Source organism: Anopheles cruzii, chromosome 3, assembly GCF_943734635.1.
Source record: "Anopheles cruzii chromosome 3, idAnoCruzAS_RS32_06, whole genome shotgun sequence".
In the NCBI taxonomy this organism is placed as follows: Eukaryota; Metazoa; Arthropoda; class Insecta; order Diptera; family Culicidae; genus Anopheles; species Anopheles cruzii.
In genome coordinates, this window is record NC_069145.1 from 13,754,836 (window position 1) to 13,782,773 (window position 27,938).

General features: G+C 50.3%; 2 protein-coding genes across 3 annotated transcripts; one reads left to right on the forward strand and one right to left on the reverse strand.

The window, feature by feature from the left end:
• The first annotated feature begins 127 nt into the window (after positions 1-127).
• On the forward strand, positions 128-6,675 carry LOC128274496 (dual specificity mitogen-activated protein kinase kinase hemipterous-like). Its single transcript, XM_053012713.1, has 9 exons — positions 128-471; positions 543-769; positions 827-1,234; positions 1,301-1,755; positions 2,942-3,918; positions 3,981-4,598; positions 5,184-5,541; positions 5,612-5,698; positions 5,787-6,675. Exons 1-9 carry the CDS (start codon positions 222-224, stop codon positions 5,932-5,934), a joined length of 3,528 nt encoding a protein of 1,175 aa, XP_052868673.1. The 5' UTR covers positions 128-221; the 3' UTR covers positions 5,935-6,675.
• Positions 6,676-9,980: 3,305 nt separating this feature from the next.
• Positions 9,981-27,938, reverse strand: LOC128272064 (b(0,+)-type amino acid transporter 1). Of its 2 annotated transcripts, none has more exons than XM_053009792.1 (11): positions 27,854-27,938; positions 17,810-17,935; positions 17,018-17,137; positions 16,718-16,819; positions 13,461-13,703; positions 11,720-11,990; positions 11,422-11,649; positions 11,257-11,353; positions 11,037-11,186; positions 10,791-10,959; positions 9,981-10,119 (listed from the first exon to the last, which is right to left on the reverse strand). In XM_053009792.1, exons 1-11 carry the CDS (start codon positions 27,891-27,893, stop codon positions 10,049-10,051), a joined length of 1,617 nt encoding a protein of 538 aa, XP_052865752.1. In that variant the 5' UTR covers positions 27,894-27,938; the 3' UTR covers positions 9,981-10,048. The 2 variants fall into 2 exon arrangements, with proteins under 2 accessions (XP_052865752.1, XP_052865751.1); XM_053009791.1 differs by lacking the exon at positions 27,854-27,938 and adding an exon at positions 19,462-19,573.

A 27,938-nucleotide genomic window follows, 5' to 3' on the forward strand; every position in this document is an offset into this window, starting at 1 on the left:
GCTTCTCGCTCGCTGGACGGCCGTTCCGATGAGAACCTAGTGCGAAGCCGTTCGCATGCTCTAAGGATAACGGGCAGTGAATGCTGAACGATAGTGGTGCCGTGCGGATCCGGTGCGGAGTTATCTGCCGTGCCCGTTCCGAGAGCCGAAGGCCGAATCGGTCGGTAGCGCGTTGGCCACCAACCGTGGCAGTATCTGCAGGTGGCGGTGCCGCGTAGCAAATGCAGCCGACGGAAAAGCACCCGGGTGCACCACCATCCGACAACAACGGCAGCGAAGACAGCGATACGGCCGCCGGAGACAAGCAGCGCACCAAAAACGGCACCATGTCGATAGACAATCGGATCACCGAAATCGAAAACTCTATCCGAAACCCGCGGAGACCCACACCGCCATCCATGACATTTCCGGCGCAGTCCACGACGGGCCGTCCGAACCGTGTTGGCGGTGTCATGGGGGGTGGCCCAGGACGTAAGGAAGGCGTTCTCCGTGTGGCCCGTATACCGAATAACCAATTCGTTCTCTTTCATGCTTCATTACAGCAAACAGGCCGGTCGTGCTGTCACTGCCCGTCATGGAGCAGCGCCGCAGCGAATCGGAGCTCAAGTTTCAAAAGATTGTCGATAAGAGCGGTCTGCTGAAAATCAACAACCAAATCTACCGGACGCCCCAGAGCGAGCTGGAAGATCTGGGCGAGTTGGGCAACGGCACTAGCGGGCACGTAGTGAAGATGCGGCACAATCCGAGCGGTGCCATCATTGCTGTGAAGGTAACGACGGCCCCGGTCGCCCCATCGTCCTCTCATTTATGCTCCGTCTTTCAACAGCAAATGCGGCGCACCGGAAACGACGAGGAAAACAAGCGCATCATCATGGACCTGGACGTGGTGCTCAAGTCCGAGAACTGCAAGTACATCGTGAAGTGTCTCGGTTGCTTCATCAGCGATGCGGACGTGTGGATCTGCATGGAGCTGATGACGACGTGCTTCGATAAGCTGCAGAAAAAGTCCAGCAAACCGGTGCCGGAGGAAATTCTGGGCAAGGTGACGGTAGCGACGGTCCGTGCCCTCGCCTACCTCAAGGACAATCACCGCGTGATCCACCGAGACGTGAAGCCCTCGAACATACTGATCGACGATCGGGGGAACATCAAGCTGTGCGACTTTGGCATTAGTGGCCGGCTGGTGGACTCGAACGCTCGCACACGGTCGGCCGGATGCGCTGCATACATGGCGGTAGGTGCACGGGAACGGATTGGCCGTGGCCGTTGCCATCACTGACTCGGGTCGTCTTTCTTTCAGCCTGAGCGAATCGATCCCTCGAATACGGTTTACGACATCCGGGCAGATGTTTGGTCGCTGGGCATCACGCTGGTCGAGCTGGCTACGGGTGTGTTCCCGTACCGGGGCTGCGTCAACGACTTCGAGGTGCTGACCCAAGTGCTCACTTCGAACCCGCCCCGTTTGCCCGAGGACCAGCACTTTAGTGTCGAGTTTCGCGATTTCGTGCAGCGCTGTCTGCAGAAAGACTACCTAGCGCGCCCAAAGTATCCGGATCTACTGCGGCATGCCTTTCTGCAGCGTGCCGAACACGACACCACCATCAACGTCGGCGAGTGGTTCCGCAACGTGGCCGTCAATTGTGGCATTCAGCTGACCAGTCCGCCGCAACCTGCTGCCGGTGCCACCGCAGCAATCGCCGCCGCTTCCGGTGTCTCACTTGCCGGTGCCTGTGCCGCGTCGTCGGAACAAACCAGGTGAGCCCAACTTCCGACACCTTTCCCGGATGAGAGCCAGTCTGTTCCCCCGTAAACTTTTTCCAGTTTCCAAGCGAGTAGCGTTTTGCCCGATTGGCCTCTTTTTAAATTTCCGAACCGCGAGCATGACTACGCGAGTGAGCCCTAGAGTGTTGCCTGCATTCCGCACCGGCGCTGCTAATTACACTTACAATTCACAACGACGCATACGAATTCTATTCCGTAACTCCACGTTGCAGCTTAAAGTGTTCCGGATTTGGATCTTACCTTTTCTAACCACCCTAACGAACAAATACGCTCACTCTAATTGCCTCTAATCGGGCTGCTGTTGTGCGCGGTGCAACTAAAATGAACCCCAAGCAGCTTCCAGAGTTGCGATCTTCAAAATGGACCGGAAATTCCTTAATAACTCCTCGCGAAACATGCATCCATCCTTTTTTGCCTATCTTACTGCTGCGTTTCGTTACGTTTGTTTGTTTGTTTGACACATTAATTTTTCTCGTTTGTAGGTAATGAATTTCTTTAGTAATTTTTAAGTTATTCTATGAGTAAGTATTACACACCAATCCAGCACACTTACCGATCACGATCACTTCCTGTCGCTCGTTGTTTACGCACCGCTTCTATGCACACATACACTTCGTTAGGTTCCTTTTTGCTGCTTGCATTTATTTTATCTATTTTTTATGTATTTTTTGCTTTTGTTGTTATGTTAGTTGTGTGGTTGGCAATTTCTATTTATTATTATTTTCTCCTTTACTATCGCTCTTTTCTTATACAACTAACAGCCTAACGCCTGCCTCGTATGGTTGTTGCTTTTCTATTCACTAACATCGTAAACCGCAGCAAAAAAAACTGCTTGTAATTAAATGATTTTATTAGGTACAATACTTTGAATTTATTTCTGCTAAAATGAAAATGTGAAATTTCCACGAAACGTCGTCTCGTGAAATGTTCATTCCATACGCCTACTTAGAGTCCATCCGAGACAAGTGAGCCAGCCACACTGTGAAAGTAAGACTGTATATATGCATATCATCCCCATGGGAACCGTACATGTTGTCATTTGTGCCGTGTGCTACGATCTCGTTTAGCTAGTTTCACTTATTCCGTCTTTCTTTGTGTCCGATTGTCTTTCACTCTTTTCACCCGTTCGTGCCCGACCGACCAAATCTCGCGGTGGTAGAATACCGACACCACTGGGAAGCTTGACGGAAGCGGTGCAGGCACAATCGAACCAACAAAAGCAAACCATCGCCATCGCTGCCTCCTCGATTCCCATCAAATCCGGCGCCAACTGTAGCACCAACAGCAGCAGCAGCCCGTTCATTATGGCAAACTCATCGGCCCCACACATCATTGCCGCTAACAACAACAACCACAACAACAGCATGGAGCCCAACAACCTCAGCCACCGGCCACAGATATCGGCGGAGCATCACCTTCACCAGCAACTGCATCAACAGCAGCAGCAGCAAATGATACAGAGCAAGCTCAGCACCATTAGCCTGGCGACGCCCACAGCCACCGTCGGAGCGCCACAGCCTCACGCAACAACTACCTCGTCTTCCTCTCCGGTGTTCGATCCCCGGCGAACGCCCTCCCCTCAGGCACCGTATCTATCGAAATTGCAACCAAAAAGTGCCATTACTAGCACCAGCGTCCCAATCGTGGCCGACCGAAATGGTGGATCACTCGGTCCCGACCACCACCACCAGCAGCAGCAGCAGCTTCATCACCATCCGTTGCCCCGCAAGTACAAACATTCGCCGTTCCTGTCACGACGGCCTGGCGGTGGCTCCAGCGGTGGCGGCACGGCCGAGTACGGTAGCGGAAGCCCAAAAAAGGAGTCCTCGCTCAGTAGTCTCGGTCAGAGCATCTTCAAGAACCTAACCACGTCGCCATTTTCGTCACGCAAAACGATGCCGGCCGGTGGCGATCCGAAACTAACCATCGTTTCGCCACCACCACCGCCGATGTACGGTGACGTGACCGGAGCGACGTATCAGAATGCGTTTGCGCACACCAACGGGTCGGGTGGACCGGCGCTAGGCAATCCTTCTTCCTCCTCGCCCTTGATTCTACTCCGGAAGGCGCACGAACCGTCGCCGGCACACGATGATACTCAGTACAAACATCTGCAGGGAAACACTAGTCCAATTGGTAAGTTGCCGACCGATTCCGAGCCGACGAGTGAGTTTTTCTGATGCACGGACCTCTTTCAGTTCTTCAGCGGTTCTATCACCAGCAGAACCAACTGTTGGAACAGCAGCGCGAAGCATTGCACCAGCAACAGACGGCAATCTACGTGTCCCATGGGTACGTTACCACGGCAACCGGCAGTGGCAGTGCGATCGACGGTTCACCGCGCATGATACGCTACAGTCCGCTGCCGGCACACCGCACCGTTCACCATGGGGTGCACCCGGTGCTGTCTGCGACACCGCCATCGAACCACCTGTACGACGCATCGCCCCTACCGCCCTCCGGTATCCCCGTGTACCAGCAGCAGCATCCGTGTGCTGCAACGAACAGCCCCAAGCACCGGGCACCTTCGACGTCCTCCTCGTCCACCTTCTTCAGCACGTTCAGTCGGGGTATGAAGGGTGCGGGCCGCTGTGACAAGGTGATCGATCGGAGCGGTGCCAGTGGCGGCACGACGGTGATGCTCAATATGAGCGGATCATCACCTGCAGCAGAACGGTCCCTGTACGGTACGACAACGACCAGCACAATGGCTCAACCGCTTTACCACGATCGACAGCCGTCGGCTTTTGGTCGCCATGGAAACCCAACGGCGACGGGAAGCACGGTTGATGGTGGTGGTATCAAGGACGAGACAGGTAACTACCATTTCGCTTTGCTGTCGGCCGTACGCAAACTGTAGCTTGTTTCTTAGCGTGCTTTTCGAGGCTTTTTTATTTATTAGTTTTTTTTATATCACAAATGCTATTGACTTGTAGCGAGAAAGTTAGCTTAAACTACGTTTCACGACAATCATCTCTCACGCAACCGCCGCCACCGCACACTCGTTCGGAATGCATTCATTTAGTATTCTCTTTTTTTCTCTCTCACTCTCGTTCTCTCTCTTTCTCTTTCTTCATCTTGTTCTGGCTTGTTTTACTTTGTGCGCTGCGCCGCGCCGCCTTATGTTGTGTTGTTGTTGCTATCGTATTACGCGCACCGCCTGCTGCTGCTGACATTTTCACAATCGGCTTTCGAAAAAACAAAACCGATTCGCAACCGGTTGAACGCACGTCGTCGTGGCTTGTGTGTTCTGTTTGCTTTCTGGAATTGGCCCGTCTCGGGGGCCACGCACATCGTCATCGACATCACCCAACATCACGGCTCACGATGTGCGGTTTCGGGATGTGCGCCAATGTGTGCTACTCCTTTTCGTACCACACACACACACACACACACATCAGGCTGGTTTAATTCCATTGCAGATTTGGCAAAGCGTCGGTTTGCATCGTTCGTCAAGCTAAATCTGAGCAACAATGGCAACGGTGGTGGTGGTGGTGCCGGCACTGGAGGACCCTCATCGTCGGGCGACAAGCGGACACTGAAGGAGAAGCACCTCTTCCAGCAGCAGTACACACCGTACCCGCAGCCTGCATTCGAATCCCCTGCCTCTACCGTTCCGTCGGCCATCGGTGGCGGGTACGTGGTGCAGCCACCGTCGGCGATACCCTCGACAATCGGCCACACCGTTCCGATGGGCAGTCACGTGCTCAACAGTGCCGCGGCCGATCGACGACACCGTAGTCCTGATCCTCCTCCAAGGTGCGCCATGATCGGGAAATGATCAAAATAAAAGATCGATTTTTTTGACCGCCTCCCTTTTCACCCTCAGGTTCAATCGGGGCCAATCGCCACTGCTGCTGCAACGGAAGCTGGAACAACTGGGACACACGGGATCGCCGCTGCTGAATCGTAGACCGTGAGTGGCGCGGAGTGACTCCCAACTAACACAGACCCATTGGAAACGGATTCGACTGATCGCCCTGCTCTGTTTCGGTCCGTTACAGGTTCACCTCAGCGTCACCGTCGCCGCCGCTTCCGCCACGGCGCGGCTCGGAAAGTGTTCCCGGTTCGCCGCAACATTTGCGAACGCGTATCAACTACACCCCGGAACCGCACCGGCGTCCCTACCGCACCACCACCATAGACCAATGAGTGGGACTCCAGATACTGGTCATGTGATCCATGTACAACTTTCTGCCGACCGACTAACGACGACAACCACGACCACGAGAAAGGAAACTCGCCTACTGCTGCAACGCTACGCGCTCTGATGTGCTGGGCTTAGTGAAGTAGGCGCTGATGTTGCTGATTTTCCGTTGCTGCAACGCTCTCGAACGACAAAGCTTTGGGCCTCTTGTGCTCTCTCTCTTTCCCTTAAACACTTTCTATCTCAATGTCCCTCTCTCTCGCTCTCTCTGTCAGTTGAATTCCGCAGCAATAGGAAAAGCTTTCCCTGATGGAAATTGCCAACAAAGAGGGATACAGAAAGAGAGAGTGATGAGTGAGATAGGAAAAGTTCCATAATATAAAGCGAACTCGAACGATATGACACACCTGACTCACCGTACATTTCCTGCGGAAAGCTAGAAAGACAACCAATACGATAGAAGAAAAAGATGAAGATTGGGGCGGTAATAGACGTAACTCTATTGTTGTGAACCGAACGAACGAGACACATAACCACGCAACGGAACGGACGACGGAACACGCTCGTTGCTGTAAAATTTTGGTAGGTTAGGAAAAAGTTAGCCTTTTTTACGTACTCCCCAAGCCACCACCGGGTGGTTCGGACCGCCCGTTATATATTGTGATCGTAGTAGGCCCCCCACACCGGGGCGCGCATACGTGAATGCTTTGATTTATACATATAACGTACATATATATATATATTTTTTTTTTGGTGTGTGTGGTTCGGTAATGAGAGTCACAGTCATCAAGGTGGCCATCTCGTCTGCCGCAGTAGGCTTCTCTGTTGGTGGGTCCACCACCGGTTAGCTTGTGCTGTTGCGAGCTTTGTTTTTGCCTTTCGATGTCAAAGTGTAAACGGATACCTCAAATCAAAACTCTCTCTAATCATGTATAATCGAGTGAGCCTTCTCGGTGTTTTCACATCCATTGCTTTTGCGACAAAGAAACCGGTATGGCGCGTGACACGCTTTGCATACACATACGCTTCCGAGCGAACTCGTTCGATTGGCCGGTCAGGAAAATTATCTTGATCTTGATCCTCATTTGCTAGCGTTCTTTTTTTTCGTTCCACTGGATGTTTGTTATGATTTGCAATGACGCTATTGTTTTGTCAAAATTTGCAACTTAAAGATGTTAATATTTTTAAAGATAAAAAGCGTGCTTCATTCACACACTGAAGTCAGGCGCTAGGTTTAACGAAAAGCTAAACTCATAGTTACGGCAACTCACGGACTAGGTCAGGATGTCGCCAGTGTTCTTGGGCCGACTTGGGCCGACTTGGGCTATGAGTTTCCTGACGCGCTGCAGCAAATCGTTTCACAACTGCTACAAGAACACAGACACGTATACAGACGAACGGAGACCGCGCAAAAAGTGCAACCGCGAGTATCGCAAGCGAAGTAATGTGTGGGATATTATCAAACACGAAAATGAAGGGCAGAAAATTGTAGTATCGCAAAATAGTCATTTAATAATATTATTATATTATGGTATATTATTATTATTATTCTATTAACATTTAATTGAATCGCGAAAAAAGCTATTGAATTGAAACAACAACCGCAATGGCGAATGTTTTCGAGTGCCCTCGAAGGACCACAAAAACGGATGGTCCAGGACAGATTGTATTGTAAAGGCAGTAAGTGAACCGAACGAAATCCAAACAAAACTGTGAAACACACACTACATAGTCGAAGCAAAAAAAAACGAAACAAAACGACACGGAAACGATAAACAATAAACAGAAGAAACAGCTGGAATGGTTTTTTTTTGTTTGGTGATTTATTTCTGTGTCGTCAATTTATCCGAAATCTAGCTACCCGACAAAATGGTTTCGAGTCGTTTTACTTCAATAAACACTGCTCGATAGATCGAAACAGACTCAGTAGTTATGGCAAACGGCAACAGCTATCGCAGAAGGTGGCGGAAATCGATTGCGATGCACAAATTTCTGAACGGACGAAATCTCGGATTTATACCAGGGAATCAGCTCAAGCAGGAGTAGCCCGGAACGCAGTCGGATTAGAGGAGTGACAATAACAAAAACAGAGGCGTGGTCACGCTGATAAGAAGCTCTCGCTCTTTCATGTGGCGGCGGTCAGACTACTCCTCTATCGTAATGATTCCCTGGTAGAAAGCAGTGCTTTTGGTCATTGGATTTGGTCGGACACGGCCGTTTCGTTCCCTAATCCCAGTGCGTTCGAACATCTCCTACGTGGTCATGCGTCCCTGTTACGATGGTCGAATTTGTCAGCTGTTCGAATTTGCACTTTTTCGGGCACGATGGCGAACGTGCAAGCAAAGCGGGAAAGCAACCAAAATGGAGGCCAATTCGGATATTTTACTGTTGCAAACACAATAAAAAAAGAGCTTCTGTTGGGTTTCTACTTGCAGGATATAAATAACGTCTCTTTATTTTCAATAAAGTTACAAAAATCAATAAACGAATGAACATTACTTTCCTAATCACTACGTTTCTCTCTCTAGGTGTAGGACTTTTCCTTGCGTTGCTTCCCCAAAATTTCTGTGCTGCTTTTCTGGCCGTCTCTGCACGTTTTGATTGTTATCATGATGCCCTTTGGGGTGATTTGGGTAGCAGCGCTGTGTGTGTGTGTGTGGTTGTAGGTTTGTTACCAATAGGGATTTTATTCCGTCGTACAAAAAGTGCTTATCAAATTCACAGGTCCTCTCCGGCCTCGCTCGCGCGTTCAATGAAGCTTTGTTTTGTTGGTGTTATATTCCTTGCTATTGGTTGATCGGAAAGCGAATGGAAACAATGGGAAATGAAAGCAAACCCCGTTCCGGCCCTTTGCCGCGCTGTCGGCAGTCTGCCGTTCAGATTTGGGGCAAAACAATGGAACAGAACGAAAACTACCGCAACAAGCCAACCAACCAGAACACCGGCGATGGTTTTCCGTGAACTGAGCTTCGCGGCGAGCACAGCGAACAGTGGATCCTTCGGCGCGGAATGATAGCTCCACGGTGCGCCAATCGAATCCCCTGCCCTACACTGCCCCACACGGGAAGTGGTCCACTTCCCTGGCGGTGCCCTTTATGGATCGATATTGCTCCCTGCTGTTGCGGTCCAACGGTTCCTGCACCAAACCGAAGGAAAATATGATCGCTTCCTTCGCGAAGAAGGCGCGAATCATCGGGGAATGATCCGTGCAGCTTGCAAATCAAACGATGGGGTTGGAAACGATAATGTAATAGAGTAATGATCATTTCCTCGTGATGCGTTTTGTTACGTCCCTCGTCCTTCACGGGAGTAGAGTGGTTGATGGGGCACTGATGGGCCGAATCTCCAGCGTTTCTGTCGTCCAACGTTCAAACCCCTGGGGTCCAATATCACGCTCGATGCAATGTCTCCAAAAAATTCCTTTCTTTAACTCTAAGAGTGGACTTGTAAGTTATCAGGTTTCATTCCGCAGGTCTTTGTGTTTGAGACAGAGAATAAGAATAAGAGCTGCATTGTGACTAGTTGCACGTTCGGTCTCCTCTTCTTCTTGCTCGTTGGCACATCTGCCCACTGTCGGTCCCTTTGTTACGTGTGCCGTCTGATCGCTCATCGATCGCCAACTACTCGTCTACGCTCGCCTTCTGGCTCTGCACTCAAAGTGACTGAAGTCTTCCAAAGTACTATGTCGTGTTGGACACAACACCGCTGCGCCCGGACTGTCCCGGAGTGCAACGTGGGGTTAATGTTTTACAGGGGTAGTAGATATACTTATGATCCTCTCGAGGACCAGGACGCCTACTATGTTTGTACATCGAAAGCACGGGACCAAACACATTATTGCTATTTTTGCGATAAAATTCCAATTCTCATGCCCTTCCTCCACGACATCAACATCTTCGTTTCCACTGACTGATATTGCTGTTTAGCCCAGTCACCCAAACAGGATGACCACTTTTGTCCAATATGATAAAGCGTTCTGAAGAACTTTACGCCATAACTACACACCGTTCTCTACTCGGTGCTAGTGGCCTTCGAAGCGAGTCGATTCATGTTGTTTCATCAAACACGGAGCACTGCCTCTGTGCTGCCTCGGATCACGAATGATCACACAGGTCCACACTAATCGAACATCGCCATCGTGGTGGTTGGGACCACTTCGAAGAGCATTTGGAAAAACAGGGTCACATTAACTGAAATGAAAGAAAAACAGAAAGTTATTAGTCGCCGCCCCGGTTTGTTAACACTAGGAAGTATTTCATATAGAATATTTTCTTTTTACTATGTCTACTATGATTGAAAACGCTTCACCCGCTGTGAAGTGAACGCTAAGAAATATTTCATATAGAATCTGTTCATTGTAATCCCCCAACCTCTACTGTGATTGAAAATGCTTCAATAGGGTTGCATAAACGCTTCACCCGCTGTGAAGTGAACGCTAGGAAATATTTCATATGGAATTTTTTCATTATAATCCCCCAAAGTCTACTATGATTGGAAACGCTTCAATGGGATTGCATAAACGCTTCACCCGCTGTGAAGTGAACGCTAGGAAATATTTCATAACGAAACTTTTCATCGTACTATTCAGTGAGGTGGAACCGAATGAAAATTCTCCCTTCTCCGCGCACGGAAAATAAAAATAATCGCCACATTTGCCGCACAGTCCACAAATGCAAATTGTTGATGGTACAGTAATTTCTTCTTTTCTTCATTTTCTAAAACCGCACCGAGTGGGAAACAAAAAGGTTTCGACGAACGAATAATATCGGTGTTCGTCGGTGTAATAAGCAAAACCCAAATGTCTATTTTTAATACCCGGCAGCAGCGCACATAGCACTGGCGCCACGACGAGCTTACTTACCCATGAACTTTGGGTGGTAGCCGTAGTGCACGAAGGGAACGTAGAAGATCAGCCCGGCCAGTATGAACAGCACCGCGTACAGATACTCGATCTGCGGTTTCTCGATGATCGGTGCCACGACCAGGTAGCCGGAAACAACCATGACCAAAATCGGAATGATAAGCGGAACCTGTGGCACGAAAAAGGAGCAAGTGGGAACGGTCAAGTCACCCGCTGCAACGACCCTCGAGTTCCCCATCAGCTTACCTTGTACGGGCGCGGATAGTTGGGCTTGGTGTAGCGCATCACGATCAGGGCCACCATTGCGCCTCCGTAGAAGATCCACGCGGTGAAGCTGAAGAAATCGATCAGCGAATCGATCGTTCCGTACAACACCATTGCGCCAGCGATCAACGACTAACGCGGGAGAGAGGTAATCATTTGCAGCGGATCGGATTCAACCGGGAAGCAGCCACAAGGTACTTACGTGGAAAATCAAGCCCGGTGCCGGCGTAAGGCGTCTCACGTGAACGTACGACAGGATGTCCAACAGATGTCCCTCACGGCTGGCCGCAAAGCACAGGCTGCAACGAAGCAAAAGGAAACGCGATATTGTTTGGGCGATTCAACCACGGACGGACGTTTCGCATACCGGCCAGCGGCAAAGAGGGTCCCGTTCGCACTGCCGAACGTGCTGATGGTGACGCTGAGCGGCATCAGCCACGCCATCGCGCCCAGGATCCGGTTACCGAACGTGACGGCGACCGCTTCCGATTCGATCATCTCCGTCGGCGACATGGCGGCCAGGTACGAGACGTTGATCAGGGCGTAGCAGAGCGTGACGAGCGGAATTCCGATGATGATCGAGCGCGGGAGGTTCCTGGAGCGAACGAAGAAATGAGGTTGAAACGGCGAACACTCGACCCCTCGGCTCGGGCCGCCCTCCTTACTTGCTCGGGTTCTGGATCTCCTCCGTCACGTAGTTCAAGTTGTTCCACCCATCGTACGCCCACAGGCCAGTGTAGAAGGCGGTTGCGATCGCACCGAGCGACGGGGTCGCGCCACTAAATGCATGCTGCAGGTGCTGCGTGTTGCCCTGGCACAGCTTGTACGCACCGCCACAGATGACGATCAGGACCGCGACCAGCTTCGCCGACGTGAAGACGTTCTGCACCGCCATGCCGAGGTTCACGCTATAACAATTAACGAATAAAATGCTCACTGTTTGGTTGGTGGGCAGCGGTCCGCGGTGATGGCGCGTAGACGGAGCAAGGACGGGCCCCCGGGGAAGATTTAGAGGAAAGTGGTGCGCACGCAAGCGTTCGAACGGGGGACGAGAAACATGGAAACAGAAGAACAACGGTCACCCAATTAGTTACTCCGCACTTTTGGAGCTACGGACAGCTTTCGCTTTCTGATGTTTTGTGTTCTTTTGAAGGAACCGAAAATGCAAATGCGAAACACCAAGCAAACAAACCAACAAACACGTCCGGTCCGTCCGTCGGTCGGTCGCTGTGGTGTTGAGAGTTTGTTTTGGTACGTTGTGGTGTTTCTTTGCATTTTCGAAGCTTGGCGAACAAGTTAAAACTAAAACGGTAACGGAATTGTATTACGGTGAGTGTCAACATGGCGTGTGCGATGGCGGTGCGATGAAAAAATGGAAACCGAATGAAATGTCCGTCCGAGTGTCGCGTCGAGCGTACGTTTGGTTCATATGATCCGTGCGCGCGAGTCTCGAAAATGGATGAAGTCGGTGAGATGATGAAATGATGATGATGATGATGATGATGATGATGGTAGCGATGGTGTTGGTGTCTGTCGCGGGATTTCGTTTTTCATAATTCATTCTTAATAAGCCACAGTTTTCCATGCTTCGCTCTTCCAGGCTGCTGAACTGGGACCACTCTCCTCCGGTGGACGGTGGAGTACCGGCACGTAAATATGCACGTACATTAGAGACACACAAAGAGAGAAAATCGGACGCTTAACAGTGCCTTTGCCTATCTACGGCTATGACGGGGGTAGCTCGGTGCGCTCGAGTTCCTGCCTGACGGGCACCGCCGTCGCCTTCGAGAGCAGCATGATCGGTAGCGGGTGTGTCCCCCCGGGTGGGTGGCGGAGTCTATAAGAAAAGAACGAATTTAAAGTTCGACCTCTGCCGTGAGCGTAGAGTCCGGGAACAGGTACAGTGTTCTCTGCCGTGTTTGCCGTCTGCCATTGGCCGCCGACTTCCGGTTCGCTCGTTCGCGATTTTCTCTATTCTCTGTATTCTTGCGTACCACTCTGTGTACCACACTTTGCTCTGTTTAGTTTTGTGTCTCTTTTTTTCTCTCTCTGTGGTGACTAGTGATGCGCGATGCGATCCCAACTGTACCGTGCGGTATGAGATCTCCAGCTTCCTGGGACACACAGAGGCCATCCCACAGTTCAGGTTTTGCGATGGTCTGGAATTGGAAGTGGAACGTTGCTAGCGACTAAAGAACCAAAGGCGAAAGGAAAGAAAAACCTGAGCCCAACGGGCCGCGCGCAGCGTGTGCGCGGCGCGGCGGAACGAAACTTGCAAAACAAACCGGGGCCGCGAGGGTGGAAACGGGGGCCCCGAAACATCCGGCCTGCCGCGTGACGACGACGACGTTTGGGGAACTTAAAAGAGAAACCGAGAACCGTGCAGGTTAGCGCACCGAAACTTACCGATCGCTAGGATGGCCACCATCTTCACCACGGTCAGCGGCGGATCGCACTCGAACACGAACGCTTCGACGGCGTACTGCGCGAACGACAAGCAGATGATCGCCATCTGGGACGGTTTGAGCACCAGCGTCGAGACCCACGAGAACAGGAAGGCTGGCCACGCTCCGAACGCATCCATAAAGTATGCCCATTCTGCTCCGGATGAAGTATTCATTGTGCCTAACTCAGCATACGCCAATGCACCTGTGTGTAGAGGCAGCAATAGTGAAACGAAAGTTAGCTTTCGAAGCTACAAACTTAAAAACATTTAATTACTCATCATCGTCATCATCAACCGAAATCTCTAATTCGTTCGTTTGTTCCCCGAAATGTTCACCAACCGAGGGGAATATGTTTTTCGTCGGTTGGCATGTTGTCAAATTGAAACCTACTGCCACGCTTCGGTTGTTCTAAACGACGCAGCAAGCTGCGACGAAGGCAAAGGACTAATGACAGTCTCGTTGCTTAAAATCGCATAAATTAAGTAGGCCGTAAACAGGGCCCCATAAACAAATCACCAAAGCTCTGTGCACCATCCGGTGGAAGTTTGCTAAGCAGCAGCTCCATGTAATTAAAAGTAGTTTACGTAACATATCTACATTTGCTCGGTTGTGAATATAATGCAACAAAACATACATTCAATGAGGAATTCTATTGGAAAGGCTGCAATACTCTCTCTCATTGCATTTTTTCACACAGAACCCATTTGATGATTGAACATTTCTATCGAAGCATGCCTCGACATCGGACCGTGGAAAGGCACGTCAAGGATAAACTTTTTAATCCCATTACGGACCAGATTGTTGTTGAACACGACGGCGGTCTGTGATGGATTTGGGGGACATATTACGCACCCGCAGTGTGTCCAAAGAATTATCCTCTTCAATCGATAAAATCTCTTCGCCTTAATCCGTCGCCCTTCGATCGGGGATTTGACGAGGAGAAAGTTCGGGTACCATCAAGACTTTTATTGGCGCGTCTGCTTCATTCCACCCCAGCCCAGTCGACCCCGGCCCATCCGAGCAATGTTTGCGCAGCACGACAAAAACGTCATATGAAAACGCCCCACAGATTCTACGCACTCGTCGAGCCACTCGTCGTCCTTCAGATAACATTGACCCTCTCCGAAAGCGAGACCGGGCGTCGTCAGCAACGAAGAACGGTCTTTTGTTTCCGTTTTTTGCGGTTCTTTAACACAACTGATAGCTTGCGCTGGAAAGAAAACAGAAACAGAGAGGGCCACCGAGGCGCATCCTGGGCGCTTTGAAGTGAAACTTCTTCAAACCTCTCGGAATGATGAACCAAAATGACCATCGCTCTGTGAAGTGATGGATTGTAGAAACGCGATCAATTAATGACTTTATAAACACCGAGCATCCGAGTTTCTTCTACGATTCATAATCGTGTCGTTCATTCGCACGATCCGTGGCGCGAACAAAAAATCGCTCGCAATGACGTGCATAAAAATTCTTTCCCTATTAATATCGGCGACCACCGAGGCACCGATAGCGAGGCCAAGATAGCGAGAGAGAGAGAGAGACAGGGAGTGACGATATCATTAGGCTAATGTTTGTAAATATTTACCGTAACCGGGAAAGGGAAAATGAAACATATAACGAACAGTGGCAGCGAAGAAGTGCGAACGTCTCGCCAATGGCGGCGACGGCGGCCGATAATTCGTCGGCAAATGAGAAACTACGAAGTATCAGTCCGAAGGCTTCCGAAAAGCGCCCTCCGTCCCCGTTACCAGCTAGCGGTGGCACTGACACGGCACAAGGATAAGGCGCAACGATCAATGACGCCCCGCAACTGACCGTGAGGGACCGGATGCCCCATCCGTCCGTGCTGTTCATGTTTGCAAAATGTTTTCGCACCAGGCGACAGAAGAAGCTGTCGGCCAATTCGCACATACCATGCACCGGGGCGTTCATTAATGAAACGTACCCACTCGGAAAGTGGTTCTAAATATAAAAAAGTTGCTACTCATAATAAACAAGAAAATTCATCAAACCACCTCCGACAATTCATTCGCACTTACGGCGTTGACAGCTCAATCTGCGGCGGAGCGGTTGATTTGGTGGTGGCGCACTAGGCGCCTCCATCGGGAGCCTTTACCAGGCGCCTCCACACAAGAGACCACAGGAAATTATCAATTAAAGTGGGGAAAAAATAAAAAGAAATGAATGGAATCCTAAGCTGCCACAAGCCAATCAACACGGGTTCTATGTGTTGTTGTTTTGAACGAATACAACTTGACCAATGCATCGAGCTAGAGAGCAAATTTATGATTTCATCTCATCCCACGAGTCAAACACCGCATTCGGATTGACGATAAATCTACCACCGCAGGGTTGTTGTTTAACGCGATTGTTTGCGCGAAAAATTCCCCAACCTAACCAGCCGACCATCGGACCGACCCGGCATCAAACGGGCCAAGATTTACGATCGCTTCAATTCTCGCGCAACTCACTTTTTACCGAGTTCTCTTGTGGTACAAAGTGTGTCCACCGGTGGAACCAGTGACCGTATCAGTGCGCCAGATTTGTGTAATGCTCGCTTAATAATTGCCGCCGCCACGCGGGTACTGTGCTTCTTGCATTGACAAGATATTTTTAGCCCACAGCCACAGGCGCGGCGTTACGGCGCTGACACAGTGAGTGAGGTGAGCAGAGATCGTGCAACATCAACCGCGGTTGTATCACGCGACACCGTGAGCCGGTGAGACACACTCAAACACTTCTGGCGTTGCAGTGCCAGACAAGAATGCGTCGAAAAAAAAGCCGCCGATCGAGTCAGCGACGGGATGTGCTGTACGTGACGCACGGCGCAAACGGCGCCGAACTTTGCCCTTTTTGCGGACCCTCCTCGATTCGGCGACGAGCTTTTCAGCCTGCTCGGGTGATCCCGAGGTGAGAAGAGGACACCAACACGGGCTGCCGGATTTGTCGAAATACCAATATGTCAGAAATCTTCGGAACGGAAGCTTCGAAGCGATGACGCACAACGCAACGTGCCGTCGGTGGTGATGTGACATCGGAAGAAGAAAATCGGAACGAAAAAACGGAAAAAAGGTTAAGTCTCGTCGTAGGGTTTTTGACCCACGAACGCGACTCGGGAACGAATTCGGACAAAAAAACAGGTAATAGACAATATGGCAGCACGAAACGATCGTACCGCGGGTGATAACCGTAGGATATAGGATTGACAACGTGACTTACCTAACAACGAGAGCAACCCACAGGCCATCCATATGATAAAGCTTACACCAATGGAACCGGTTCGCACCAGTAAACCAGATGGCGACACGAAAATTCCGGACCCTGCGGATGCGGATGATGGCGTGGTGATAATGGCGTTCGATGATGGTGGTGGTGAGCCATTATCATGACGCCGGGGTGGTAGAGGTTGTGTATTAGCATTAGAAAAGCATTCATCTTCACCGGGCCCAGACGGACCGAAGCCGGAACTCGCTTAGGTTTCGGCTTCGGAGTGGCTCTCGGACGTGGATGTGGACTTACCTATCATGGTACCGACAATTAAAGCAACCCCACTGAAGAGTCCCACCCGTCTCTTGAGGTGAATAAGGTCGTTCTGCGCTGAGCCCGGCCCCTCCAACGCGTCCCGCATCCCCCCGGTCCCTGTGGAGAGTGTGGAAGAGAAAAGGTCACAGGTTAGTGTGCGAGAGAATCGGAATTTGCATATTTATTTTGCACCGAGCCGAGTATTTATGTTTGAATATTATTTAGAAAAACAGCTAGTTTGTTCCATCTTGCGCCAAACTACTTTCTTGACTGCACACGGTTAAATGAAATGGCTTAAATGCCAGCCATGGCCTGCATCAGGTTGCTGCTCTGTTAATCTCTCAACCAAGGTTTTTGTTCCCCTTTCGTTGAGAGGCCACTAATCCGCCGGTTTATCATCGGGATTTCATCAGCTAATTAATCGTGCTGCGGACACCCGAGTCCGAGCGAAACTTTCTTCCATTTCCCGTTTCGTTTTTTCGTTCAAAAGTTTGCAGCTCCTTGGTGCTCCTTAACAACAGGCCCTCTTCCTCTTAGTGCAGTCCTATCTGGATCACAATCTCATTAGGCCATCTCAAAAACCGGGCTCCAGAATGCTAATCTCATTAACGCGGCACATCTTCCGGGCGGCACTTCCGCGCCAAGGACCCTCTAGAAGATTTCACTCCGGAAAGAAGAGTATAATCTGCGCGCACTCCAACTAGTGGCTGGCCTTGAATTCCCGGCGAACTGACCTAACTTATCGGATCCCGGGCGTTATCCGTTCCTTCTCGTCCGCTCCCCACTTACCTGATGAGTCGGTCTCTGCCGTTTCGGACGTCCCTCGCCCGAGAGTCCCGTTGAGCTGCGCTGTTCCGTCCCCGTTGTGGGAATTCCAGTCTGTTTTTGATACATCTCTAATTGATCCACTGTGTCCTGTGTGTGTGCGCGTGTGTGATGTCGGCAAAAAAACGATAAAAAGGGACATTAGAATTAGCAAACTGGTGCTGTAAGTTCCCAAAGACGCTCCCCAGGAAGAACGGAAACACGCTGGATGCCACCGTTTGTCAAGCGAACGCTGACGCTGTGGGAGAGGCAATTAATGTCACGACGAACCTTCGTAAATATAGTTACGACGAATATTTACAATCCACCCGGCACCGGCCTGGGGCCCTCCGGACCCGCATCGAACCGGATAGTGCGGGCGACAAAATTGGAGCTGATTGAAGGGAGATAGTGTTCCCGACGCTCGCATTAATTGGCGATCCTGCTAGAGCGGCCAATGAACCGGTTACTTGGCCGGCTGGCTGGACAGCGAAAGGGACATAAAATGATTCACCCGAAACTTCCGAATAAAGTTAGTCACCCCCTTGCCTGGCAGGCGTTGTGGCTTAGCCGTGCATACCAAAGGAACGAATGGGGACGATGATATTTTGGAATTCGTCGCGTCTCGTGGGTTATTTTAAACTCAAAAGCGTGTGCTGTCACCCCCTTTTTGGGACCCCGATTCGCTGTTTAATCTGATAACTCCCGACCACGCTTTTGCTGTGCCACATTAAACTCGAGACCTTGGTCCACATATCGGGGTGTTGTTTTGGGTTTTTTTTTATGTGGCGGCCACCACAACAACATCAACAGTTCGGCTCGGCTATTTTCGAGCGAATTCTCTTCGTTCCTGTTTTGCGTCGATTATTTTATTAAGTGAATTTGTGTAATTCCTCAGACACCGGTTCACGACTGTAATAATAAACGATGGAGGCGCATAGTAGCCCACAGTATTCCACACACACACACGAGGGAACTTATTACAGTCCGGAGGCGGCTCAGAGGCCACTGTCCTACTTTTCGCCAAAGATAGAAGCCGCACGCGGGAGATCGCGCAACGACACATTACGTGACGCCGTACACGACGAACACAAGCGTGCGTCGTTATATCATCGGCCGCGTTCGGTCGGTCAGCGAAGAACGAGACGGCACAAGGACCGAGCTATCGATTCGCAAGTCCCTCGGGCCCTCGGGTGCACCATGCACTTAAAATCATAAATCTTCACCGTCCGCCGTCCCGATTCTCTCAACAGCCGATTCACCCGACATCCGGAAGCGAAATCTCGATTCCGTTCCGTAGCCGTTCACGCGCCCACCTAATGGTCCGCCCATCAATCATCGCTCGGTGGCCACTCATTCGCTCGTCGCAATTGGCGATTGTTGTTGTTGGCTCCCGGGGATGGGGCCGAATCAAAGCGCGGATCAGACTACGACCACCTGCGGCACACGGCAAAGAGCTCAACGATCAACATCGTCGATCGCTTCGCGCACGCGAACGATGCAGTTGCTGCTATTTTAAACCCATCATACTCCGGGGTGTCTTACGGGGCGCTCGGATAACAGGGAACGGAACGAAAACGCGCGTTCCGTGGAGAACCCGAGGACTCGCCCCGATGGCAATGACGTCGGTGACGCACCTGTAAACCCGGCATGGGAAGGCGCCCCTGCCGCCGTCGGTGCGTGCTGCCGCCCTTTGGCATCTTGATCCGTCGCTGCCGCAGAGAAGAGCTGAGAGATTGAAGTGCGCATGGCATGAGCGGTCGGAGCAATGGCGGGTCCGATCGCAGCCGAATGCCGGTCCGTGGCCCGAAGAAGACGGTTCACCACAAACTCCGAGTTTCCTTTCTTTGGCTCTGGCAACGGAGGTACTGGCACTACGACTCTGCCCCGTCCAATGGGACCACAGACCAAACACAAAACACACACACACGAAGGACAGTCCTTTAACGAGACACGGCACAATCACAGACACACACACAGGCTCCTCTCCAGGCTACCTTCGTGAACCGATAATCGTGCTAAATAGCGGATAAATATGCCGAAAGTCCGAGCACGGTTGCCGATCTACGTGCCGATCGTTTTCTTGTCCCGATCTGGTTCCGATCTTGCCCGGGCCGGTTGCGGTTCTCAACTGAAAAGATTTTCCCGCAACGATTTCGGCTTTTATACCAATGCCGAAATCGGCACGAGATACTTCTCGGAAGTCGCGCTCGATTCTCTCTCGGCTCCGCGATCGAGCTCACGATCGAGAGGGAGAGAGAGAGAAAGTGTGACCGAAGTTCCGAAAATATGAACCACGCGACTTGGCGGCCATCAACTGGCCACCACCACTACTCCGGCACCTGGCCTGGCTATGCTGGTTCACACCGCGCTTTGTCACACGCATCGCTCTGGCCCGCGGTGTGACGTGTCTCTTCTTCAGATCGTGATCGCGACGGCGATCGTGATTTCGTGAATCAAAAATAGCGCAGCCGTTTATCGGATCCGGTTCCATCCGATGCCGTCCGTGGTGGCGCTTATCGTGGCACACCGCCACCGGGTTCTCTCTCGCTCTCTCTGGCTCTAAGATCGAGAGGTTGCGTGAACTGTTCATGACCGATTAGGTTCCCGGCATGGCTGGCATGTGACCTATCTCACCCACTGTGCGCAAGGAATCCGCGGGTTGCATCTTACTGTATCGTTCCTTTTTGTTTGACGTATTTTACGTAGCAGGAGTCACATTGCTACCACTGGATCTACCAGTTCGGAGGGCGCAGTAGTTCAGTGAGCTTTCGTGAATCAAAGAAACCAAAAAGGCACACAAGATTTAAACGTTTTCTCTCTCTTTCTCTCTATCTCGTTCGTTGTGTTTCGTAGTGTATATTTCGTTCATTAACTCCAAGCCGATAATTACAAAACCACTCGTTTCGGAAGGCTTGGGTACGTTGGTCCCGGGGGCCGGTTGGGCGCACGGTAAATATTTTCAATATTTGCCAGCAACCTGACACCGAAGATTGTTGACATCATGGCGACGGTTAATATCATCATGTGATGAGAAGGCACTTCGTTTCTTTTTCGTTCGCCATATGCATTCGCGTGCAGTGCGCGTCGGCCGTACCGTGCGCGAAGCCTGTCAATCCCGATACCCATCCGAGCGTGAACGTTGCTCTTCGATCGAACAATAATCGATCCGTGGTTCAATTAAAAATAATTATACTCCAAAGGATCACGAAGCTCAGCGAGTCGGTAATAATAATTGTTTTGAGTCCAAACTCGAAAGGTCAAAGGGGATGTTTTAAAAAACCTACCAGCAATTGAAAGTGAAAATCACAAAATGAGTTTGTTTTAAACGGACAGCTTTCCCAAGGATTCGGGCGCTCCAGTTCCGTTAAGTGCCTCGTATGCCCTGTATTTGTTATCCCTCGAAATGTTCTGTGAAGATTCGAAGGCTGTCGGAGGGCTGTTTAGAGACCTTTTAAACAGAGGGAAGAGTCTTGTTCTTCACTTCATCATGTGCCTCCTCGGCCATGCATCAGCATGTCAAACAAATCAAAGACTATAAAATGGTTAAAATGATATGTCTGTTGGTAGTTGGATCTCATGAATTAGGATTGGGAACAGTTTCTATTATCTCAGTAAAGCGATCGATTAAAATAAGAAACAGAAATATAACAAACATAACATACATAACCGTATACTCAAACTTTCCATTCAATTGAGTCGCTTTAAAGTAAGTGCTATTAAAAAAATTAATTCACTTCCGAAATTGACATGTTTGCGTTAATAGTGAAGCCCGATCGAATGTGACACCCTGTCAAAAGCACTCAAAACCATATGTCTCAGTCCCATCATCATCATCATCAGAGCACATTGTTTGTGTGACCGTAACAAATTACAGTTTTAAATTGATTCTAAAAGCTCCTGTCCGGTTCGATAATTGCTTCGCCTCTGTCGTGTTGCATTTAGGGATCCACCTCCCAATGCCATGGCCCGATGGTCCCTTTGGAATTCGTTGGCTGTGTGTTGGCCGACCAACCTTGTGACATTTTCACGCTTGTGTAATTTTTTCCATCATCACACACCACATTATTTTCACTTTCTCTTGAGCCTCGAGCGTCCAATGACGCTCGACTCACCGGTTGCTCGGTTCAGGGCTGACCTTTCCAAAGCTGACCGGAAACGAACCATTGGCCCAACGGTCCCTTGTTCACCACATTCTATTTCCAATCCATTCCGGTTCTGTTGAATCATTCACAGTATCATCAGAATTTTAATCTTTTACACCATTGAAAGGTCACGGATGCTACCTGTTCGCCACCGAACCCTAGTTCTTTTCCTTCACCGTGACCTAGAGAACCCCCGCGCCATCCGTGTGTTCCGAAAGCGGGTGTGATAAAGCATTTGCGTGATGCGTGAACCACAACTCCGCACAGCGATTGTCATTTCGTGTTCCGTCGGAGTAAAGCAACTCCCACGGCAACACACGGCAGTGCCTTCTTCCCCGCTTTCGGGTGGTTTCGGTCCGCTCGTGCGTATCTTCTATTTTTGGAATCTCGTGACCCACGGGTACCCTCAATGATGCGGCATAAGGCGAAACTTTGGCCGCAACCGTGGCCGCAAACTTTTCTGCATCTGCTCAGCTCACCGAACCGAATGGGTGGTCAACGAAAACAAAACCCTTAAAACCAGTGTCAACCAGTGACAATAATAAGCGGGGAAGGATAGAAACTCCTCGAACACACGAGAAGGTGGCCGGTGTCTGAGGTCCGTGCTCGAAGTAGCAGAGCGCATCGTAAAGAAAAGTGTCCCACTGAGTTCGGGACCGTTTGGTCAAGCGAACCCGAGACGGTGCTGCTGCCGGGAAGAGTGTCTCGTTATTTTTCTGACCATCCGGTGCGGCGAATGATGATCATCAACAACAACGCTAATCAACCCAATGCGCGTTTGTCGCGCTACAAAACTCGTGTTGTTGCCGCTGCCGCTGTGTGATGTCTCAAGGTGATTCTACCCAACAGCAAGGCGCATTCCTTGTGCGCCGGGGGCTATTGTGGAGCGTTGTGGCAGAGTTCCTGGCTTGTTTGTTTTACTTTTGCACCACCGCAACCACTGTTCGCCCAAACCTGCCCCGCTCTGGCACGTCAGGTGTATGTGTCAGGTTTCTGCCAGAAATAATTATAAAATTAATCCATCACCGGCGGCGGCGGCGATATAAAGCCGTGGCCAGCCAAAAAAACAAAAATTCGTAGTATTCTCTTCCCGACCATTTTCACCTGCTTGTTAATTGCCGGTTTCATGGCCCCCACTCGGGCGCGAGGATCCCTTTGCCAACGGATTGCCAATTGCGCTACCATATTAGGACGATGGAAGGACTATTTTTGGGCCCCCCCGTGGGGACCACGTTAGTCACACTGCTGGGGTAGCTAGTAGCAATTAAAAACGACGAGCTGATGATTGCAAGGACTGTTCTTTTCATTCAACGAACCGGGTTTTGTTGAGCCCTCCTATTCAATGATCACGTGCCACCCTGAAAGCCGATAGCCAAACGGTTTTACTGCTGATTACGAACGCCTTTTTGACTGCTTTTGGCGCGGAGGATTGATTTTATGCGCCGAGCACAAATTACGTCTCATAATCCCTGCGAGAGACAGGCGGCGGCGAATGGCTTCCCGAACACAAACACCCCTAGGTCCCAGGGCTGGTGGACTGATTTACGGTCGCTGCCACACAGATCCGCCTTTTTACGACCTCCAATAATAAAAGGCAACTAAGCGAAGGGTTGAGCAAATAACCGTCGGTTGGTAAAAATCGAGGACGACGACGATTACGACGTGCCCCGCGGTAACTGTTTGTGTTATAAGGAACTAGCGATCCAGGGCAGTTGATCATTCGCAATCCTTTAAGAGCCAATGGCCCACGCAATTGAGCCATACCGCCAGTGATCCAGTCTGGGTTGGAGCGAAAATCCGGTACGATCGGGGCTCATGCATGAAACATTAGCTTCTCGAATGCTCCGTCTCGAAGGCCGATACCCCACGCTCGCGGTCAGCGACGGTCACGTAAAAAGGACACGCCACGCGCAAACGCCCTTGGTGGCGCCGTGTCCTTCCCTTTACCAGGTCAATTTTCATTTCCGTCACCGGGCGAGCGAGAGAAACGGACAGCAGAACAGAGAACCGCGGGTTCAGTGTCCTTGAGCCGTTTGCTCCGCGGAATCCGCGGAACAACGCATGTTCTGGGCGCCATCGCCATTGCACGCAGTCTACACCACCACGTGGAACCGAGAAACCGGCCGAGAGCGACGGAGACCGCCATCCGACGGTTGTGCGAGTGAGCGGGAAAACAGGAAAATAAAACTCACGGTTGTTTGTTGTGCGATGGCTCACCAACTAAACTCACCTGGGGGGGTGATAGGCGCGAGCATTACCTCTCACGCGAAAGACTTCGGGCCGCCTGTCTGGTCGCCACGGAACGACGGCACCGCGCAAACGCGGAGCGAGTGAGAAAATGCGGCGAGCTCACAGCTCACCTTCACTCGCGCGTTCTCATCCCTCGTGAAGTGCGGCTCACACGTTGATATCATCTCATCGCCCCATCGCCCCATCGCAATGGAGGCGCCATTTGCGAAGCGGAAGGAACACGGTTGGCCACCGCGTTTTTGTACGCAATGTAATTGGATTTCACACCCGGACAACGCGGTGTTACAGGAGTAAAATGGGCCTTTAGAGCGTTTTGTGATGAATTTATAAACGATTTTTTCGCTTCCATTTGGAACCAACCGGAGCGGATGGTGTAGTTCCTTTTTTCTAGATTGATTCCCGCTTCGAACACCTTCCATTAACAGGAAGGTTAATATTTGATTTTGATGGGATTAAACGCATATGTAAAGCGGAGCGTAGTGGAAGGTAATAATTCGTAAAATGGCACACGTCAACGACGCACACGTTAATGGGAAACGCAAGCCTTGTCAACACCCATTTTGCCACTCACTTCGTATTTGATTTATCGTCCGCCGAGGTCCGAATTGCTAATTAGATTTGATCGTTTAGAAGAGCTACCGTTCGACAGCATTTTACCAATCTGCTGTGCCTCTGTCGGTGTGGAGCGCAATGGACGAAAATTGAATTAGGCTACGACATTTTCGGCGACTCTACGACACTAACATAAGGTAGCAAACTTTTCAAATCAAAATAACATTGTTTACACAGTTTTGCGGATCAATCTCTGGCAAATCGGCATCATCTGCGTCCGGTGTAGGCGGAAAACGATCCTACTCAATGCGCGATGCGCGGTGTAAAAGACAAAGCAGGGCGAGGATATGAATTTCGCATGGATTTGCTTTCGTACGCAGAATTGCGTCGTACAGAATTCGAACAAAACACTGACAGCTCCTTTCGGAATTCTTGTCGTAGAATTTAGTAAATAATCGAAAAAAAGGCACAAGAATTACGAGAAGACGACGTACGCCTACAGTTCGCACGTTTTTCATACAGATTTTTTGTTGCATAATGCACCGTGTTGGCCACCCACGGGCGAAAGATGCCATTGCATTGCGTTTTCCACGCCGTTTAAACGGTAAGCCAAGCTGGATGGACCAAGCTACATTTTATTGGACATAAAATGTCACTCTTAAAAGCCAGATGAAAAACTTGCGGAAAACGATACCGGATGCGAATATTGCACCAATCCAAGCTCCTTCGTGGTCAGATGTAAAGGAAAAGGGGCGTAATTTGCCAGTGTGCGAAAAATAGTATCCAACCGAGGAAGAAGTGTGATTTACAGTTTGTTTGATTTATGATTTTGGAAACGGCACGGAACACCATAAATATTGAGCATCGTAAAAACCAAAGCGAGGTTTTTTTCGGCCCATCTAATCCCTATGACGGGCCTGCGTCATTCCGATCAATGTCGCTATCGCACTATTGATCGCACGATATCACACCGGTTTTATTTGATAACAATCTGGAGAACCATATTGGCTCCCACGGAATGACACAGGGACGTGACGTCTGCCTGTTTTTGGCTTCTCAAAACAATGTAAAAGGTCGTTTATTAAACAAATATTTTAACTATTCGCACACGTTGGCACAAACACATGGCGGACACCCATAGCACCGCGACGCAAAATATTCTCAAGTAGATGGACCCTCAATCCGTTAGCGTCGTAAGCGTAACGATGATTTACTGCTACAACCACTTGGCCTCCGGACACATGGTCCATCATCGGTGATCGAAAAAAGCGGCTTATTTTAGCGGAGCTGTGGCCGACTCCGATCCGCATTGAAAAATGCACGCTTCAGGTTCCAAGTTTCTCCGGTTCACGCTGGTTAGAGGGTCGAGTTTGGTCCACGAGCGTCGTAATTGTAAGCAATTAATTTTAATTGAGCGTCAATTGGTGGGTGACCGTTTGCCGAACGTGTGGTGTGGCCATCCCTTCGGCACAACGCAACGGTCTCAATCTTAAGATATCGGCAATCTGGACCAATTCGCAGCACGATTTGCGAATGTTTATTGGCCCCTATCGTGTCTGGCGTAGGAGATTTCGGGTGGATTTACTCCGGGTTTGGTTTTTTCCTATGAATCGACCACAACGCATTACATGAGCCGCATAGTTTTATTACTGGAAAAAGTACGATGTTAATATTTTATTATTCATTGCTTTGCTTAAAATATGTGCACCACTTCGGTGAAAGCATTCAGCAACTTTCGGAATTTACTCTCTTGTGATATCATCACGAATGCTGTTGTCCATGGCAACCAGTTTGCGTGCCCCATTCAACTTAAGCAGCAGTTAGCGTACGCCAATTACTACGATCGCCGTGTCTGGAATGCTTGGCGTGAGCGGTCGCCACTGGTGCCAGACACAATTCAATTAACAACAATTGGCGCCTAGGACCCCACGACTCAGTGACGTCGACGCAGCGTGTGCGGGTTAGAAAACACAGAACCTTGACCTACACTTCTATTTGATCTAGGCCATATTTTGGAGGCAAAATTCAGCCAGCATCCACAGGTCCGAATACACAGCAGCAGTCCCTTTAGCGTCTCCAAAGAACTCAGATGCTCTAGTTGGCATCAGTTCGTTTTCGCACGGACGCTACCATCATGTCCCGACTACCGTCAGTGTGCTCATGTCGGAGCATTCTTGAGGTCGCCTGAAGGTCGCCCGCCAAAGCCCACTGGTAAGCGTTCTGAACTTGTGTACCGAGCCGCCGGCAAATGCACCGCGGCTGGGGGGCAACGTTGAGAAAGGCCATGGGATGGAAATGATGCCTGTGGTGGAGGGGGACCCATTTTTTTCGGCGTTCATAAGCTTCGTAAACGCCGGCCACAGGGGCGTATCAGACCAATCGAGAAGGACTTTCGATTCTCGCTCACCTGCGTGAAGGTAGAGAGCAACGGTTCGCGAGCCATTTTTCTCACTTTCACTTGGTCCTCCTCATTCTCACCAACACGGGACGTTGTACATAACCTCAACAATTGTTAGTTCAATTGCGGAACGCTTCAACAGAAGCCAGCTCATTTCCATACCAAATGCCTCACCAACGGTTGCTTTACCGGTGGTGAAGGGCCCCGCATCCCTCGCGTACCGGTGATTGCAAAATTGAATGTGAATTGCAGATTAAAAGCGGCCACTCCATCGATATGGATGCGCCACTCCTTCGCTTCCTTCCGCCGGAAAGTAGCGTCGGCTTGTGACGTCAACGGTACAACAAGCTGGCCACATTCCAAAACACTGCTAAAAGCCTACCCTTTGGCGCCGTTTAATCAAATCCGTCGATTGCATCATTGTCGGGGACGCCGAAAACCAAGCTTAAACATTATTTTTCGTCCCTCAGTGAGACGGTGGGCCCCATCGTGCCAGTCAGAAATAGATGGATTCACGCACGCACCCACACACTCACGCGTTTGTGCCACCACCTATTTCACAACTTGCCGCGACAGGCGGAAGAGAGGATTTGGTCGGAACCGAACCAAAGATTTTCAACTAGCTGGTGTCACACGAACTCTAGCTACTACAAAAGGACGGTGCACAATCAATCTAGTACTCACCGTTTCCAAATTGATTTGCTTGAAAAGCATGCTGAAACATGTCTTGCTATCGATCACTTTGGATGTCTTTACTCTCATGTCACTC